Source organism: Rhinichthys klamathensis, unplaced genomic scaffold (genome assembly GCF_029890125.1).
Source record: "Rhinichthys klamathensis goyatoka isolate OS25496 unplaced genomic scaffold, OSU_Roscu_1.1 h1tg000285l_1, whole genome shotgun sequence".
NCBI lineage: Eukaryota > Metazoa > Chordata > Actinopteri > Cypriniformes > Leuciscidae > Rhinichthys > Rhinichthys klamathensis.
In genome coordinates this window covers 77,447-94,509 of record NW_026606804.1, presented here as the reverse complement: position 1 = coordinate 94,509, position 17,063 = coordinate 77,447, and the positions used below count along the sequence as shown (strand labels likewise).

The 17,063-nt window shown below is 40.5% G+C and overlaps 1 protein-coding gene across 3 annotated transcripts in view; it reads right to left on the bottom strand.

Annotated features, from left to right (window-relative positions):
- Window positions 1-1,848: 1,848 nt before the first annotated feature.
- nck1b (NCK adaptor protein 1b) overlaps window positions 1,849-17,063 on the bottom strand; it is a 74,280-nt gene continuing 59,065 nt past the window's right edge. Inside the window, exons 1-3 of one of the 3 annotated variants that reach the window (XM_056269616.1) lie at window positions 14,330-14,470; window positions 3,506-4,224; window positions 1,849-3,057 (exon numbers count right to left, since the gene is read on the bottom strand). In XM_056269616.1, the coding sequence (XP_056125591.1) occupies window positions 2,857-3,057; window positions 3,506-4,224; window positions 14,330-14,363 (954 nt within the window). In that variant the 5' untranslated portion in view covers window positions 14,364-14,470 and the 3' untranslated portion in view covers window positions 1,849-2,856. Of the gene's footprint in view, window positions 3,058-3,505; window positions 4,225-13,253; window positions 13,331-14,329; window positions 14,471-17,063 lie in introns of those variants that run through there. The other 2 variants (XM_056269617.1, XM_056269615.1) reach the window with 2 other exon arrangements.

Genomic DNA, 17,063 nt, shown 5'->3' with positions numbered 1-17,063 from the left:
TATTCTTTATTCGTTTTTTCCACAACCGCTACATCACCTTTTATTGTCGTTAAAGTAGTGCATATGTACATATATGAAATCATTTGAAGCATTGTATGTTTCATACACAGTGAGGATAGCCTGTATTTGACAGAAATGACTGACTACAGATAGGGTGGTGAATGTTTATATGGTTGTCAATGAATTGGATCCTAAATATTTTGGCTTAAATACGATTTTCCCAATTAATAGGCAAGAATAAACCTGGTGTCATCCATGGTTCCTGTTCTTTCCGTCAACTAAGCACTTGAATGCGACAAGCCCGTAATCACGACCTCAGAAGTGTGAGTAGTAAAGTTCTGATAGCACGTGAAAGCAGCATTAAGCACAGTATACTCATATCCAGCACAGACATTATTAGGTAACCATGTTTGCTAGGTCTACTCACCTTAGTCAAGTTTAATGCCATATTTAATTTGAAGCAAATTAAAACAAAACTGTGAAGCAATGATGTAGCTTTGTTCAGCAAGGTTTATGATTAACACCATAGTAGACAATGGTATAATCTGGGGTGTTCAATCCTGCTAAGACAGCCAGCTTCTTGCATAATTTACCTTTAACCCCAATTAAACACACCTGAACCAGCTAATCAAAGTCTTTAGGATTACCAGAAACTTCCAGGTAGGTGTGTTGAAGCTAAACCTTGCAGGAAAGCGGACCCTTCAGGAGCAGGATTGGACACACTTAACTTAAATATGGCTTTTAACCTGACTGAGGTCCATATGGTAAGGTCACTTCAGTCAGGAGGCAAATCATGATAAGTTCCCCAATGGGAATGTTTGTATGACCAGGACATGGTCCGTGCACATCAGTCACTTATCAGGGACGCATTGCGCACATGCAAAGCGATACTCAAATAACAATGTGCGCATCTTAGAAAAACGAAGAGGAACACCAAACCTTTGGTTCCAACAACTGAGATGAAGGCACAAGCTATGTGATAAGACTCAGAAATTTACACATCTCAGAAATCCCTCATCCAAAACAAGTGGATCTCAACTGGTACGTCATAACAGGGTTGTTCTGATAAGGTCTTGCTGGATGTTATCCAACAAGGTCTGGCTGCTTGGAATCCTTAAACCATCAGCAAAACTACTAAACTAAAAAATGATGTATTGTTTGGTTCTGTTGAGTCATCACTTTGTCCTGAAGCAAAACCAGTTGAGACCCACTCTCCTAAACACTAAGTGTCATATTGACAGAAATCTGACATTTCCACTAAATCCAAGACTAAAACGCTCGACCAAACTCGGCATGTCTTGCCGATTTTTCCACACACTCCTCAAAAAACCCATTCCTCAACTCTTGCCTCAGTCCGGCTCCAAACAGCTGGAGAAGTAATCATGGTAATAGTGATGGTCTCCTGGAGGAGAGCCCAGATCATCACCCTCCTCATGAGAAAAGAAGCTTCCATATTTTTCCAACTTGAAACGGAGACGTGTCCAGGGAAGTGTCTTTTCCATTGCCTGGTCCTCCAAACATACTTATCTACGAAGTTTTACATATAAACATCTGATCCTCAATGGAACATCTCTCACCGTTTATCATAACCTGATGAAAACTACAAGGAAGCAGCACTGCAGATCTTGATCGCAAAGCGAAGTAGATCCTTCCTTGAAACCTGAGCTCACAATGCTGCCTTCATTCATCTTCTACGCTACAATAACTGCTTCATTTGAGACAGTGAGCAACCAATTGAGTGCCAAACAAAGCAAAGAAAAACACCTAATTAAGCTTTAAACCAACAGGCAAACACCACTGCCATCCATAACAAAAACTACACAAGTCACACTCGTTTTGTCAAAAGGATTGCGGCTTTGATCTCGAAAGACAGCTTTATTAGTAAAACACTGAATGATAAAAGACCTATTGTGTGCACCAATGTAGTTTAATCTTCTTTAGTCATGGCATTGCAATTCAGGCTCCAATGAAGATCTGCAACTCTTGCACAAACTCCCAGGTTCATTCAAATACATGTCTAGTAGAAGACATCAATCACAGCTAAGCTCTTTGAAAAAGAGATTATCATCAAAACATCATATTTATGGCATAGCATGGATTCAAACAGTTCCAAGATGTGTGGATAACAAATTAAGCACTAGCTGACAAGCCTCAACAATTTGCACCTCGATTGTCAAGGAAGTAGAAATTCTGCAACTTTACCTCTCAAAAATATCGTTTTTCATCCTAAATGAGACTATAAGCTTGATATAAGTTTGGAAACATTCAGATGCAAGACTTCCATTACTGATTGCAGTTCAAGTTTAATCTGTGCCTAAATCTGAATATTCTTGCAAATCCTTGTGGTAACTCACTTTTATTGTTTGAGCATTTGGCAGAAAATTAATTCCTAATAAATATAGCAGATTAGGTCAATTTCAATAGTTCTGTGTCATTCAGGCAATGCAGGCAGTAATAGACAGTATGTGAGACCTTTGAAACATGTTGAACAAAGTTCTTCTGCAGTGAGGACTTCAACAGCAGACACTTGAAAGGACAGTTAAAAAAAATTGGCAGGGAAGTTCAAGAACAAATGAGCAATACATTTTCGAAATGAATGAAAAGAATATATTAACAAAAGACCTAGTTTTTAATTCTAATACATGTCGACATCAAAATACATTGCATCACCTATGGTCTAAACACTGTATTTTGATACATTGGGCGTGTCCCTCAATGAAATGAGCAAGTTTCCGAGCAAATGAACGGGAGTGTCATTGTCCATCTCTCCCAGTACCTCCCTTTCATGGAATGCTTGATATTCCCAGTCTGTCTAGAAGTGTAGTCCTTGTCAACTGGATATTCTTTCTACTGGGATCAGGAGGAAGCCAGAGCCTTGACCAGGTAGAGTTTGTCGCCCTGTTCGCTGGTAAAGATGGGCGCCTTTTTGTAGTGTTCCACCAACTCCTCCATTGTGTTAAACTTGCGCTGTCCGATGCAGTACAGGTTGTCCTTCAGCTGGACTTTGAAATGCTTGTTTTTGGACTGAGCTTTCAGCGATATTGAAAAGTCATTGGGCTAGAAAAACAAAATGTAAAGAGAAAGGGAAGAAATTGTTAATTCAGACCAGTAATCTCAAGTTATTAACTCTGTCCCAAAACACAGTGAACTACTTAGACAGCTGGTATGATCTAAGGTAGCATTCGTCATCGACAAGCTCAAGCAAAACAAGAAAGAATTGACTCACAATTGATTCCAAAAGATTTTGCAGTTTATCATGTTGCTAAGCTAACATAATACTCAAAAACATAATACAAATGCCGTCTAGGTAGGCAGCTCAAGACGTTTTTGGAACCGAGGAAGTGTATGTGCTTTTGAAAACTCTCCACTTCAAAAATAACATTTCAAAATCGGCACATTGAACTTCGACGTACTATAGAGAAGGTGTTTTCCTCAAATGAGGACTGAACTATGGTACTTGAGCACCTTCATGAGAATATGAGGAGGAAGATTTCAGTCTACTCACAGAGGACTCGCTGTCCCGAATAAGAAAGTCTCCCTCTGTGCCCCTCAGGTTGAGTGCCACTTCTGCCTGATGGCGCGTCACCTTCCCGTAGTACCACTGCTTGCCAGCGAAGCGTCCGCTGGATGAAGGCTCAATGTAGTCACAGTCAGGTGTGGGCGGCCCTGCCATGCTGGCCGAGTTGTGCGACTCTTGCAGAACATTCACGTAGTTTTTCGGCACAAGTCCCATCTGCCCGTCGGATTTGCGGCACTTCCACCACTCTGGGTCATTTTCTGGCTTCTCCACAACATCCATAACCTCACCCTTCTCAAAGTTCAGCTCTTCGTCGTTGCCCGAGCTGAACGGGTAGAGTGCCTGTACTGTGTGCAACACTCGGTTGCCGTTCACACTATGAACAACAGCAGCCAGCTTCTCCGACAAGCCAGCAGAGTCGTTGCTCGCCGATCCATCTGCATCCTCCGTCACGTAGTTGGATGGGAACCATCCCGAACGGCCATTGTAGCTTCCCCTCCACCAGCCATCGCTGCACTTCTCCATGACGATGACCCTTGTGCCCTTAACCAACGACAACTCATCTTCCCGCTCGGCCGCGTAGCTGAATTTGACGAGCGCAGGAAGGTTTAGGTCATACAGACGTTCGCTGTTGTCTGGATTGAAGTCCGAGTCCGAGTTGGAGGCTGTTTCACGCATGCCTGTTTTCCTTTTCACCTTACCGATCCCTGCATACATACAGAAAAGAAGTACAATTAAGGGTTTTCCGAAATATACAACAGGTGTCGTCTTTGCACTCAACTGCTTGCACTTGGGTGTTAACACCGAAAGCTTTTTTTTTTTTTTTTACAACAATGCCACAAGAAATTGGCAATACGACAAAGTTGAACAGAGTGCAACCAAACGCAATGCAGCAACTCCCAGAGGAACTGCAATGAATTACCAATTCCATTTAAACTGCTAGCAAATCAAAACCTTTTTTCCGTGAGCTTGTTTCTGCATTCTGGGATTGCCTTCTCCATGAAGAATTCCTGAGATAATGCTTTAAAAAGTACTCAAAACGAGGTACAAGGCAGTGTAATTTTAACTGCTAACCTTTGTGAACATTGCGAACAAAGTGCAACTCTGATTCCAGACTAGGTTTCACACTGACTAGGTTCTGGATCAGTTCTTTTGTATCCTGAGCAAAAACTCATGCATTAGCTTAATGACATTGACTGCACAACTGTCTGCACCACTTTAAAACAACACATTTAACAAAAGGCATTTTCAATGGAAAATCTTGATTGGAAATGAAAAATGTGTTGAGACAATCTCTTCAGGGGGTAATTTCATCACCCCGCACCCTGTACTCATTCCATTCTTGTTGAAATTATCTGTGAAACCAAAGAGCATTGTATTTTGATACAGGCACCAACAGGCAGGGCATGAGTGAAAGGAGAACTTGTCCAAACACATGTTACAGTGCAGTGAGGCTTGTGTTTTCACACTGACAGGGGTACAGTAGCTATCAGCTCCCGCCTGCTCGAGCAATGTGTGTCCTCTCTTAGTAAACACAGGCACTGGTCCAGTTTAGAAACCACCCAATCACAACCAACTAATCATGTTCTCACCACTCATAAATCATATGACAAAGCCGTGCATCATTGCCTTCCTCCTTGATTATGTAAATTATTCAATTATGTCCATGTGAACAGGCATGTACGAGCAACAGAACAGTTCTGCAAACCAAAACATGTGCTTGCTTTATGACAACGCAAAAAAATAGTCACCATGATACTATTGTGTCAAATTTATTCTCAGATTAAAAAAATAATAATTTTCCACTTGCTTCACTCATTCGGCAAAACACAGCTGTGTGGTTTAGCTCTATTATTCAGAGAAAAGTACAATTAACTGCAAAGAGATACTGGAATGAAAACCACACCCATCGTCCTCCTCCATTGGGAGGGATTGAATGAGGGAGTGTTGGGTTAAGTTCATGGATACCGTTGAGGATTTCAGCTTGTCCGACCACATTAGGTCAAGCCAAGTGGGTCGGTCTGCAGGATTAATGGAGAATATCTGACCCTGAGGCCTTTCGACCATGTTGGCGGGTTTGGCAAAGGTTTGTGAATAGTGTTACCATACAGGAATGTCCACTTGGCAGTGAAGTTTGTACTGGCCCAGTCTAAAGGCCCAAGGACAGATAAACACATGTTCTCTTTAGATACCTTGCAAAAATGTATTGCAGCAACAAAATTATTGTATTAGATGATATTACCATGGAACTGTATACAAGTTCAAAGAATACCATGGTATTACAATAGGCTAGTTTTACAGCATGCATTCTAAAGTGGGTTACCGGTCTTTGCTCAAAGTACCACAAACTACTCTAAAACCATCAGGCCAGACCATTCTTACCAGGAGATAAGCATTTGTCCAACAAAGTCCACCACACGCTGTTCATGAGATTTTTAAAATGGATATCTCCAAATAGCCATGATAATATTAACATGGTACTAAGCCCACAAAAAAGGAGGTAAAACACAGGATTCATTTGGCTATCAATCTATCTAGGAAGGAGGCAAACTCAGCCTTTACCATTTTAACTGCTAGGCAAGACTTAGCAGCAATGATTTTTCAAAACTTGACAACTGAGAAGCAGCTAAAATCCTGGATCTACTCTTAACTAATCTTAAGGAAATCACCCAATTTACTTTATGCTTACTCAGAGGTTAAAGGTTAACTGAGTGAGAAGCTTTTCCAAGAGCCCCTTTTGCTCAGAGCAAGATGCTTATCAAAGCTCAAGGCCAGAGGAATTTATTCTGTGCTTGCGGATGCCTCTACTGCCTGATTTGCATTACAAATACATGAAATCTCCAACCAAGATATTTGCCTCTGGCCCCTAAGCTATGTCCGATTGAGGGGGGTGGACATTTGCATGGTCAATGTGAGCAGGAAGTAAACGTGAAGTGGTAGAGCAATAGTAACTGGAGCATTTAGTGCTCCATGCGTGGACGTGTTGGTGCATGTAACCACGGGTGTGTGAACCTTCTGACAGCACAAGGTCAACTCATGATCATCCACAAATTCAAAAGACATTTCTTAAAGGGATAGTTAACCCAAAAGTAAAGATCATAAGAATAAGAACCAGATTGTTACGATTCATAAAGGAATCATTCAGAAAGGTTTTGTGAACCAGATCAACGAATTCATTGAAAAGATCCAGAGTAAATAAAAGGTTTGAGCATTGCTAGTTTACAATAATAATATCATCATCAAATATTTGGGTCTCCTCATCACACAAACATATATGAATTCACAAGACTTGAAATATAGTGAAAAAGTTTTGACTTTTATAGGGCTTTTCTGTTCAATACAGAAGAATATTATAGGGGTTTGGAAAGACATTTCACTTTTGAGTGATCTAATTCATTCAGGAAAATAGAAATTTGAATTAAGTGTGAATAAGTGCAAATCTGGACTCAAATACAGGCTAAAATATAGTAGTAGTATGAAGGCAAATTTCAAGTTTTCACTTGTTAAAAAAGAGAAACTGATCTTGGGTGTGAACGTTCAGACCAGTGGTGGTAGTTTTCTCGAGCGTAATTTGATTGATGTTGCTTCACGAGACGGAAGGTAATCCACCCACTCAGTCATTGGATTAGTCAGTCTAGATGGTCTCTTAGGAGCTGACATGGAGAGTTTACTAAGTTTTTTTAAATCTCTTAACTAACACTCTCAGACAATAACCAACCACATCAACACAAACACAATTTCACAAACAGGCTGCATCACACATGGGTCGCCGTGATTTTGCCAAGACAGACATGTTCCATATCTTGTTGATCCTGGAACAACATTCCTGTCCAAAAAATGTAGTCCTAACCCTTTCCCTACCCATAACTTATCCATGAAATCAGAGGGAAAATGATAGGTGAACAGAAGCACCTAACCCTGCTTGTAAGCCTAAACTTGACAGAAACTGTAAACTTGTTCATCAAATCTGATTGGTCGATTGGAATGCTGTTTCAAGTAGAGATGTTCCGATACCCTTTTTCCCTTCCCCATACCTGGACTCAGGGTATCGGCCGATACCGAGTACTGATCCGATACCTGGGTGTGTACAGTATCTATACAGCTGCAATTCATACTAGCACTGTATGAATTAATAGAATTATTTTATGGTGTGTTTCAGACTTATCCCTTAATAAAACATGAACATATACATACAGTGAACTAGAGTATTTTTATTATCTGACATACATTTCACAGCAATATATTATTTATCTTTCTTAAGTGAAAAAGAACTTAAAATGCAACCACACATCTAATACTGTAAACCGAAAAAGGTATTTTAGTTTTACAATATAACTGCATAAAAAAAGTGCAACAAATACATCTAGGAATCTAAAAAATGATATATGAATAATATAAGAAAATAATCTTTTTATAATTTAAAGTCCATAAACAATTTTGTTAAATAAACGACATTTCAGTTTTGACCGCGGCTGGTCATCCAGAACAATAAACTCAATACATGTTGTCGGTTATATTTATCGCTCGTTGGCTGTCTTTTGAAAACTTTTCTCTTTGTTTGAATGAAGCTTTCAGAGATTGTTGATTCTGGTGCGGCTCATTCTTCTCTGCCCTTGCCTTTGTGTAATCGTGTTCTGCGGGGTGACGCGTCTTCAAATGCTTTAAGTTACTCGTGTTGAAGTTGCCAATACTTGTTCCACCCATCAAAATTTCAGTATGGCATACGAGACATGTCGCCGTTTTCCTGGCTGGTTGGGCCAGTCTGAAATACTGCTATACAGCGTTTTCTTCTTCGCTGCTCTAAACAGTGGTTGCTTGTGGCAACAGCACAACTTCCTGTGTCGCCACAAGCAACCACTGTTTAGAGCAGCGAAGAAGAATTGATCTCCGATTTGCAGCGTTATGCGAAGCTAGCGTGCATATTGTTTAAGAAAATGGTATCGGATCGGTACATGGGTAGAAGTACTCGCCGATACCGATGCCAGCATTTTTATTGGTATCGGCGGCATTTCCGATACTAGTATCGGAATCGGAACAACTCTAGTTACAAGAACATGTTGTACTAGGTGAAATCAGGTTTCCCCATCACACATGGCGGGTATATCCCACTTAGGATTTTTTTTTTTTTTTTTTTTTTTTAAATAGTTGGAATTGTACTTTTTTAAAAAGAGATTTTGAATTCTGAAAAAAAAAATGCAAATGATGCTTGTCATATAACAAAACTTGCCACCATAATGCTAGGAGGCTTTGATAATCTGGTCTGATAACCAAAGCTCTGATAATCTGGTGTCTATGGTCGTCCTACGAGTCCGCACTTTTGTGACGTAACGCCACTTTGACTGTCGGGACGAAGTCTGCTGTGGAGCTCGCATCAGTGCGTATCGAGGGCGAAGGGGGCGTCGCGAGCACCCTTCTGAGACCTAAAATGACAACTGGGACACCCTAAGGTCTCATGGACTTAACGGACGCGCGCACGCGGCCGCCATTGTAAGTCCACAAGACCCGAAAGTGCAAATGAAGTGTGCCATTTGGGACAGGGCCTATGTGTCCATGGATGTGCTGCTAATAGAACAAAACACAATGAATGGAGCCATGGTGTGTTTCCTGAATACAGGATAAGGAATTTTCCTGGATTCCTACAGAGGATCCTCAGGAAGGAAGCTGCACACTTTGCATGGCCATAACTCAATGTGCACATATCGATGTGTTCTTATTTTCCTCTCTAATATTACTTGTAAAAGTTTTTTTTTTAAATCAAGGTTAAGCTAAATCTGCCATCTGCAACTAACTGGCAACAATTCAACTTGTAAAAACCCAGCAGAGTATGATTCATATGAAGCTACTATTCCTCCCGCCCAACAGACTACATCCACTTCCCTTCCCTTCTATCCTCTGAATGCAACTTGGATTAGTTGTTTCCTCTGGTAAGTTCATCCTATTGTTCTCCAATATAGGGATGTACTCCATTTAAAAGCAACCTACAGCCATTTGAAAGGTGGATTTTTAAATTACAAATGCAACTATGCAAAGTAAATAAATGCTATGAAAGTGTGGAAAACAAACATACATAAACTGTGGTAGTACCATAGAAAAGAGATTGTATCAGATGTTAAATATTTAAATATATACCATGGTACTGAATAATACATATTCATTCACCATTGTGTTTACAAGTTGCTTCAAGCATACTCATCATTGTACAGTCCGCGTTACTCAAACAGCTGTTGTATAGTTGCCTACAAAAATTGTGCAAGACAGAGAGATACTGTGTAAATAATCACAAAAGATTCTTATGACAATGTACCCAAGAGTATGAATGAGGGAGATACTAGCAAAACTGTGAAAAAAGGAAAGAAAATCACTTTATACTTCTAATCTAAAATGCTGGACTCGAAGCCAAGCGGAAAACGAGACATTCTTTCAACTCAAAAAAAAGATGAGACATCAAAAGGCCTCGAATGACAGTGACTGTAAACCACAGAGCTCAAGGCTGTCTGTGCATATCACATGCTCGATCGATGCACAAATAAAACACAAACTACTGCAAGGAACAGACCTCAGAAATCTTTTTCATTTCCCTAAATTAAGCACACATGCTTAACAACAGCTCAAAACTATTACAAAGACTGATCTAGCTAAACTAACGTTAATTTTCGCAACAAAAATATAATAATCCCAAAATACAATATATGAATTGAATGAATAAAATAAGTTTTAAACACAATAAATAAAAGTATTTCTTTTTTAATAACGTTTGATCGCACTGGGAAAAACAAACTTAACATTGTAAAACAGATTGAGATTATTTTGTCTACATACATTAAAAATAAAACATTCAAATCTAATATCCATAATTTAAGATGGTAGGCGTCACACAATGTCGTAATGTACAGTATTAATTTATAGATTTGCTAAGAGTTGTATTTAACATCATATAAAAAAATATGATTCATATGGTTTTCAATACTTTTTTCCAGTATATGCAAATAACTTAATTCTCTTTTGATTTTGGGGTGAAACTCTTTGTGACATCCCCCTTCTGACGCTCCGGTACTCTGATGACGAGCTGGTAAACAGCCTCCGTCACACATCTGTGCTTGTTTGGCTAGCGCGGGTCTGTCGAGAGACAGAGGGAGTCAAACGGGGGTCACAGCTCATCCACGTATGCAGAACCAGCCGAGCCTGATGTGTGTGTTTTAGTCAGCAACACTCCAGAAAGCCATCAGCACTTCCTGTTCTCGTCTTGTGTGAGAGGCGCTCGCGTTTCAATTCAAGCTTGTGCGTTTGTCCTTCTCACAAAGCGACATTATCTTGTGGTGCTTTCCATCAGAGAGGAAGAGTTGACTGGCTTTATAAAAAAGTGTCGGAGTGGGAAGTGGAGGAAAACAGACGGATGGGCTGACGCTGCAGTGAATCAACAACCCGGGTTCCTCACTTCCTCCCTCACAGGCTCCAAAGATCTGAGGAGAATCTGTCTCAAATTAAACCACTTCCGCTACGAGCGAAGGCTGAACCACAGGAAAAGAGAGAAAGGGTGAGGTGGAGTAGAAAAACTGCCGAAAGCCAAGACCACCTCACAGGACAGTTTGATGTTATGGATTTAAGGGACAAAAAACAAGCTCGCATCACTTTCTTTCTTCTGTACAACACAAAAAGGAGATATTTTGAAGAAATTCCAAGCTGCTCTTTTCCATGCAACATTTGTGTTTACACACATTAAACGCGCCAGCTGTCAATTTTTACATTTTGATTTGACAAACTCTCTCTCTGCCTCCCTACACTCATATTTTCAATGCGATTCATTAACCAAAAAAAAACCAAACACACAGTTAAAGATGAAATATTTTTTTTCAAAAATGTATTTTGGCCATGATAAGTGTAGTGAAAATCTATAATCATGACAGCCCTATCCTCTAAACACCGTTTATACTATAGTTGCATGTCATTAACTCAGCATTAAAAGGATAGTTCACCCAAAAATGAAAGTTTTGTCATCGTTTACTCGCTCACTGAAGAATGTTGGTAACCAGACAGTTGATGGTAGTCGACTTCAATGGTATTTTACTACTATGGAAATCAATAGTTAACTTTAACTGTTTGATTATCCATTTTCTTTGAAATATCTTCTTTTGTGTTCATTAGAAGAAAGAATCTCATACAGGTTTGGAACAACTCGAAGGTGAGTAAATGATTTTTTGGGTGAACTATCCCTTTAAGGGGTGATTTTTCTATTCCACTGTGCTGCTTTTCCATTGTTTTTGGATGTAAACGTGTGCTAGACGGATGTGTTTGACGGTTGCGCTCGTGCCTTGTGTCCTTTGCAGCGTCTCATGCATGACGTGTTGGCTAAAAACGAAGTTCAAATTTTAAAAAACATGTCTCTACCTGGCGTTTTGTTCTGCTTCACTTCACAGCTTGAACCGATATCAATAATCTGGCTGAAACCACTAAGCCAATAATCATTTTCATGTTATGGCTAATCCTAACCCTAACAATAAAAACTGAAATCAATTGTTTCAAAATTCTTCAATGGAATTTAGACATCACTGCATTATAATGTATTGTACCTTATGAAAAATGTATATATCATGAGCTTTGCTATTAAATGAATGTTTTTAAAGATTGACTTTAAGCGAGTGCACTGCAAAAAATGCTTTTCTTGCTACCGTAAGTATTTTTGTCTTGTTTCCAGTCCAAACATCTAAAAACTCTTAAATCAAGATAGTAAAATAGTAAAGTAGTAAAATGCCATAAGATATTATATCTTGTTTTAGGCAAAAACAAAAAAAACAAGATATAATATCTTATGGCATTTTGCTACTTTAATGCATTTTGATTTAAAAAAAAAATCTTTTGATATTTGGACTGGAAACAAGACAAAAATACTACGTAATAACAACATTTTTTGCAGTGTTACACGATGGCAAAGGTAATTTAAATAGAGAGGTAAAAGGTAAAAAAATAGAGGATATGAGCATGCATTATTCAATATTCAACACTGTTTGATATACACATTCAAAAGTTTAGGGTCAGTAAGATATAGACATATATATATACATACACTTTTTTTGAATACTTTTATCCAGCAAGGATGCATTAAATTGATCAAAAGTGACAGTAAAATATTTATAATGTTACAAAAGTTTTGGAAGTTTCTTTCTGTTCAAAGAATCCTGACAAAAATGGATCACGGTTTCCCAAAAAAATCAGCTACTGTTTTCAATATTGATAATAATAAGAAATGTTTTTTTTGTAGACAAAATCAGCATATTTATACATATTTTCACAATATTATTGTTTTACTGTATTTATTAATTAAATGTAGACTAAGTGAGCGTAAGAGATTTTCCAAAAACATTTTAACGACCCAAACTTTTGAACAATACTGTACAACCAATAGAGACTGATACTATAATAAACTTAAAAAAAATCTCTAATAATAGCAGATAACCAATATGGTATGGGTCATACACTGAAAAAAATTATATGATCAATAAGTTAGGACAACATGTTTTTACATTGCTTTAACTCATCAAAAAAGTTTTTTTTATACCGTAACCATACAAGATTCAACTCATTCTTTAAGTCAGCTTAATGTAATTTAAGTTGAAATGACTTAAACACCCAAGTTGATTGTAGTTAATTTAAGGCAACAACTTTTTCTTTTACAGTGTATGTGTTTAATTCAACCTATCAACCCCTTTAAGGTACTTATTTCTCAAGCACAATTACATACCCAAACACTTCAAACACGACCACATCATGTCCCACGATCCTTCGGCATCTGTTAATACATCTCAACAACCCAGTATTCGGTTGGTGCTTGAATTAAAAAGCCAAGACGAACACTAAACTGCACAGCTACAGAAAGCGGAACATAAGGGAAGTCAGTGAACCCATGACTGATCCAGCGGCTGTAGAAAGGAAGTGTATATTCCAGCAGCAGCAGCAGTTCTCCCAGAAGAGATATGAGCTTCATCAATCCGCTCCACATGACACAATGCTTTCAGTGTTTCACCGGAGAGCTGACGTCGCCCAACTACGGCCCACTGGCACGAGGAAACCCCCACGACAGCAGACCCTCAACACTCGAACTGCAGAAAAACATCATCGTGCTGGACCAACAAGAACCAGTACGCTTCAAGAGCTAAACCTGATTAAAGGAGGATCGGGTGGGAAAGAAAATTCCGGTTGAGTGTAACAGGAGAGTTTAAGTGCACAAAGAGGAGTGGAGGTTCTTTACACTGTTGATAGCAGTGTGTGTGCGCGCGTGCGTGTGTGTGTGTGTGAAGTGCAATTACAGGCTTTTCAGAGAACTGCCCGCCCAGCTGCTCGACTAACACACAGAGAACGAGGGGAAAAAAACTCCTAACAAACTTGTGTTCGGTCATAGTTGCTTTCCAATGACATATAAATAGAAAAAAAATGAATAAATAAAGTAAGTGTGTGTGTGTGTGTGTGAGTGAGTGAGAGAGAGAGAGACAGAGAGACAGAGAGAGAGAGAGAGAGACAGACAGAGAGAGAGAGAGAGAGAGAGAGAGAGAGAGAGAGAGAGAGAGAGAGAGAGAGAGAGAGAGAGAGAGAGAGAGAGAGAGAGAGAGAGAGAGAGAGAGAGAGAGAGAGTGGGGGTTACTGACAAACTCACACCCAGCTCAGCTCAGAGGGGGAAAAGCCTTTCAAACTTCCCTAATCCTAAGAATGTCTCAATGCAAACTCAAACACAAGCATTTAGTCCAAACCACAACTTTCAGCATTGTCAACTTTCTAGACTGGTGATATAATAAAGAGGAGAGAAAAGGTGGCAGAACTCACGGAAGAAGTGTTTGAAGAGGTTAGCCATATCCATTTTGGGCTATCCCGGCAACTGGGCTCTTCCCTCTGCAGCTGTGCTGCTATTCCCTGTGAAACACCCTCCCACCAGTGAACAACTCACTGCCTACACCACAGCCAGCCGGCAGGACCATGTGACCAGGGTCAACCAATCAGAGCCGATTCCTCCTTTAGGAGGACTAGTCTGTCCCCCCACCCACACACATAGCTCACTCATGGCGCATATGGGGACTAGTAAGTTTGTTTCTAAAAACAAATATATATATATATACTTTTTTTTCAATGGTTTTGCAGCCTCAAAGGATTCATATTCATTGACAGCAGCAAGTTTTCACAGAAAGAGTCATGAACAACCGGTCTGTTCACACTCAATCAAGAACGTAGCATGTTTGGACATGTTATTAATGTAGTATTCTTTGAAGTACCATGAAAATAGTACAAAGTACTATATTATATAAAATGGTATAACCATCTGATACCAGCATTTAAAATAAAAAATAAAAATAAAAAAACCTAAAGTTGCATAGATATTCAAATCAACTCTTTCCCCTCTTGCCACTTTTGATCATTTCCACAAAACTTTCATGGCACCCAGATTTTTTTGTTGTATGAATATGACCATACAATATATCAAAAGAAAGAACAGAGCCTCATCTTTTAAACAAAAAGCTTCATGCATTGGTTCTCATCAACACTTGGGTAGGGCTGCACAATATATCGTTTCAGCATTGACATCGCAATGTCCGCATCCGCGATGGTCACATGGTAGGATGTACGATGTCAAGTAAGAAGGGATCGTAGTTGATCCGTATGGACCAGGCCCCATGGTTCAAAACACATGTGATTTGCAGATTAATTGCAAAGTTGATCATTTGCAAGCGTTTTTTTCTACCTGAATACTGTTCTCTTGTATTTGTATTTATACGCTTTTAATTTGTTTGTTTATTATTTTCTATGCAGATTCACTCTCCTACAAAATCACTCCAATCGTTCTAGAATGATTCATTCTTTCTAAATAGAGCTATTCAAGTCATCTAGTGAAATTGTATTCATATAGCAATACATAATCGCCAAAAAAACAAAAAATTGCAAAATATATTTTTTTTCCAATATCTTGCAGCCCTAAATGTGGGAAAGTTCCATTAAAAAAAAAAGCACCATTTTGCACAAGAAGCTGAGAAAATTGTGGTTTTTGTCAGACTTTATGGTGTGCAAGCAGATGCAATCTGGCAGGAAATCTGTGCACTGCACAAGGCTGGGGAGGAAGAGCACCTAAAGGTGAGGAAATGTGCATAACATAAAACACAACAACAGATAAACAACCTCAACACCAAGAGAAAGTCTCAAGAAAAGAGACTGTGTGAACGAGGATTTTCAAAACGGCCGCAAAGACAGTGGTGGAGAGATTGCCATCAGCGCACACAAAGCTTCCATTGTACACCTCGAGGCCAGACACAAACCCCACCAGCACAGACCCACGACCAGCCAACACCACACTAACACTTTAACACCACACTGGGTTAAACCCCTGCTCCTGGGTCCCACCAGCACAGACCCAGCTCCAGCCAACACCACACTAACGCTTTAACACCACACTGGGTTAAACCCCTGCTCCTGGGTACCACCAGCACAGACCCAGCTCCAGCCAACACCACACTAACGCTTTAACACCACACTGGGTTAAACCCCTGCTCCTGGGTCCCACCAGCACAGACCCAGCTCCAGCCAACACCACACTAACACTTTAACACCACACTGGGTTAAACCCCTGCTCCTGGGTCCCACCAGCACAGACCCAGCTCCAGCCAACACCACACTAACGCTTTAACACCACACTGGGTTAAACCCCTGCTCCTGGGTACCACCAGCACAGACCCAGCTCCAGCCAACACCACACTAACGCTTTAACACCACACTGGGTTAAACCCCTACTCCTGGGTCCCACCAGCACAGACCCAGCTCCAGCCAACACCACACTAACGCTTTAACACCACACTGGGTTAAACCCCTGCTCCTGGGTACCACCAGCACAGACCCAGCTCCAGCCAACACCACACTAACACTTTAACACCACACTGGGTTAAACCCCTGCTCCTGGGTCCCACCAGCACAGACCCAGCTCCAGCCAACACCACACTAACACTTTAACACCACACTGGGTTAAACCCCTGCTCCTGGGTCCCACCAGCACAGACCCAGCTCCAGCCAACACCACACTAACGCTTTAACACCACACTGGGTTAAACCCCTGCTCCTGGGTACCACCAGCACAGACCCAGCTCCAGCCAACACCACACTAACGCTTTAACACCACACTGGGTTAAACCCCTACTCCTGGGTCCCACCAGCACAGACCCAGCTCCAGCCAACACCACACTAACGCTTTAACACCACACTGGGTTAAACCCCTGCTCCTGGGTACCACCAGCACAGACCCACGACCAGCCAACACCACACTAACACTTTAACACCACACCGGGTTAAACCCCTGCTCCTGGGTACCACCAGCACAGACCCAGCTCCAGCCAACACCACACTAACACTTTACCACCACACTGGGTTAAACCCCTGCTCCTGGGTACCACCAGCACAGACCCGCGACCAGCCAACACCACACTAACACTTTAACACCACACTGGGTTAAACCCCTGCTCCTGGGTACCACCAGCACAGACCCAGCTCCAGCCAACACCACACTAACGCTTTAACACCACAC